Source organism: Geospiza fortis, unplaced genomic scaffold (assembly GCF_000277835.1).
Source record: "Geospiza fortis unplaced genomic scaffold, GeoFor_1.0 scaffold590, whole genome shotgun sequence".
Taxonomy (NCBI): domain Eukaryota; kingdom Metazoa; phylum Chordata; class Aves; order Passeriformes; family Thraupidae; genus Geospiza; species Geospiza fortis.
This window is the reverse complement of record NW_005054402.1, coordinates 829,100-832,225: the sequence shown is the minus strand read 5'-3', so window position 1 is coordinate 832,225 and position 3,126 is coordinate 829,100. Positions and strand designations below refer to the sequence as shown.

At 42.6% G+C, this 3,126-nt stretch overlaps 1 protein-coding gene across 4 annotated transcripts in view; it reads left to right on the top strand.

Moving 5' to 3' along the window:
- Window positions 1–3,126, top strand: part of CTTN (cortactin) — a 17,816-nt gene that overhangs the window by 1,107 nt on the left and 13,583 nt on the right. For all 4 annotated transcript variants that reach the window (XM_005426109.3, XM_031061172.1, XM_031061171.1 and 1 more), the window contains exon 3: window positions 615–744. In XM_005426109.3, the coding sequence (XP_005426166.1) occupies window positions 615–744 (130 nt within the window). The remainder of the gene's footprint in view (window positions 1–614; window positions 745–3,126) is intronic.

Sequence of the window (3,126 nt, the reverse complement as noted above, 5' to 3'; positions counted from 1 at the left end):
CGCCTGAGAAAGCTTAAAACTCAGGTGGGAGGTGCTTAAAGTACAGATTACACCTTGGGTTGCTCTTCTTTTCATAGCCTGCACTGCCCTCAGTTCAATTCTGTGAATTTTAAGAGATCACCTTGGGAAGAGGAGGTGCAAGTTTCCTTACATCTTTATTTTGCAGTACAGTGCTCTCCAGAATGCTGTGTTAGAATTAGCCCTGATACCACAGGGACTGTGTGATAAGAGATGATCCCTGTTCTGAAAAGTTGCCATCCAGATAGAAAGTGTTGGGAAGAATTTAAATTAGCACACAAGGAAAAAAAAAGGTTTCAGGCACAAATCAATTCTAGGGAAAGGATTGTTAAAATACCAAAATTCCCTTCCACATTTGTCCTAGAAGCAGCAGTTTCTTTTCTTTTTTTAAACAACATTTTGCAGTGGGACAAATCCAATGTCCCAGAATATGAGGAAATGTTTCATACACTGAAAAAATGGGAAGGGCTTGAAAAATACAAGTGATCCAACTTCTCATTAAGATGACAGTTTTGTCAGCTTTATATTTTGCATCTTTTTGAAGTTGCTTGCTGAAACCTCCTTAGTAAAAGTTGCTGCTTTGTTGTCTTTTAAAGTATTCATCAGCTGAGGGAGAATGTATTCCAAGAGCACCAGAACCTCAAAGAGAGGGAGCTGCAAACAGGACCAAAAGCTTCCCATGGCTACGGGGGGAAGTTTGGCGTGGAACAAGATCGCATGGATAAAGTAAGTGTGGGTGGGGTTTCCTTGGGATGAAGGGATCAGGGAAAGGAGAAGCCTGGCCAGCACCACTCTCTGTGTGAGCTGAGCTTGTCCCAGCTTTGTTCTGGGCTGTGCAGTGGCCCCACGTGGTTTTGATTGATGCCAAGTCTGGAGATGATTCCCCTGGAGTCAAGATGCAAGTTTTTAAATTTATTTTCTAAATTAACAAAGGGCTTGATGCATTAATAAATCCAGTATGATCTTTTTATTTGGATGCTGGGCCAGCTCTTCTATGCATATAGATAGAGACTGCCAAAACAATGAAAAAAGGATGTGCTGCTGCATTAAAATCAGAGTGTAGCTCGTGTGAACAAACTGTGAACAGTGACAAATAATCCCAGTATTTGAAATATTGTACTTCAATCAGATGGTAGTTTTTTATATAAGGAGTTGATGGCTGCTTATGTTACACTGTTAAATTCTAATTCTTAGTATAACTCCTTTAGTCATGTGATAAATAGGCTTATCAACTTCTGGCTGCTTTCTTTCATGAGCTCTGCTAGAATAAGAATCAAAACATTTCTAAATAAGAAATTTTTCTTACTTTGCTTTCTGTATTCTTGGTAACTCGACAGCCTTAAATTTTTGCTGGATTCTCATATTCCAGAGTTAATTGCTGTCTAGTTCTCAGTGGGCCAACCTTTGAATCTGAGAAAAGGAATTGCTGAGCAGATTCAACCACCAGGCCTGTTCTGCTGCTGCTCTCTAGTGTCAGCAGTTTATCCCTCACCTGTGTCTGTGGGGAAAAAAAGGAACAAAAGTCAGCAGTGTTTCCCATAGGCCAGAATTAATCGTGGGGAAAAACATGCTGGTCATGCCCATGTGAGTGATGCTGGTGGCAGGAGGTGTTCACAATTTCTGTTTGTAATGAATCTTTCTCCCTTGTAACTGTAGTTCTGAAGCCTTGTGGCTGAGATGTCTCCTTTGCAGGTATCTGTGCAGGTGTGCTGCTCCTAAAGCTTGGCTTTAAAGCTTGGCCTTTAAATCAGGGTCGCTGTAGCATTGTCATGCTGCAGGGTTTTGCTGCATTTAGGGCAAAACCTTGGTTCTGAGTTAAAATGAACATTTCCATCACTCTGTGTGCCATACCTCCTGAGCTGGTGTAAAATGTACAGAAAAGTTACGAGGGTGTTTGACTCTGAAATACAGATTACGAAAAACAATATTTTTCTAAGGGGGGTTTTGTTGTAATGCTTGGTATTTGGTGAAATGCAGAAAGTCCTGGTACCACCAAGAAAACACCACACTTATACCTCAGTTGGTGTAACAAAAGGGAGATCAGGTAAAACCATGTAAAAGCTAAAATTTTCAGAGCTGCATATTTTTCACAAATGCAATGGGAAGAAAAAAGGGAGGTGGGAGTGTTTTCTGACACATTTCACAGATGCTGTGCTACAAAACACCTGCAAAATGGACAGGAGTGTGGTTGTTTCAGTCAGGAAAAGAAGGGACCTTTTTAATGTTTTTGAGCTAAAGTAGTGTCCTGTTATTGCCATCCTTGGTCTGTTACCTGGCAATGACTTCATCCAGTAATGCTTTGCTTCCCAACCTGTTGGGAATGTTCCCTCCAGCCCCTGTGTGGAAGAAAAAGAGCAAAGACTGTAAAATCCAAGGTGTGCAGACACCTTGTGTCCTCGAATTAGTTCACCTTGGTCCAGCTGCCTGGCACAGATTATGCAGTGTTGGGTTGCTGGTGAGTTCCAGGTGGCTCTGGCCAGTTCCCAGTGTTGGCACTGGGCAAGGAAAAACATTTTTACTTGAGGTGTGAGGCTCCAGCATCAATTTGAGGAGCTGGAAGGGCTCCCTAGCACTAGGTCAGTGTAACACTAGCAAGGGCTGTGTGGAGGCACTTCCAGGTGTGTAATTACATATCCCTGTGTCCTGCCAGTGGGGTGGAGGGAGCTCAGCCTCTGTTCAGCTCAATTTCCAGGGTCAGCATGCAGGGTTGGATGCCTTTGGCACAGGTGTGGATGCATCTCCTCATGTTCAACACCATTTTGCATGTGAGGAAGATGCCTAATTGTGATTTATGCAGGAGACTTGGGTGCCTCCCTAAACCAATGGCAGCTGGCTTTGGTTGTATTTGTATTGTTGTACAAAAATATTGTTGTATTTGTTGCAGTCCCCTGTCAGCTAAAACAGATCCCTAAATAAACACAAGGCTGTGTGTTTCACCTGAAACTCACTTCAAATTCTGCATGAACACCATCAAGATTCCCTCTGTACCTGTCTTGTTTTCATTCCTGTGCTTTTGAAGTGCAAATGCAGGGCATAAAGTAGTTCCCATAAAATGCAGTCACTTCCCTTGCCTAGGCTGGATTGGTAGCATGGCAGCATCCTTGTGGA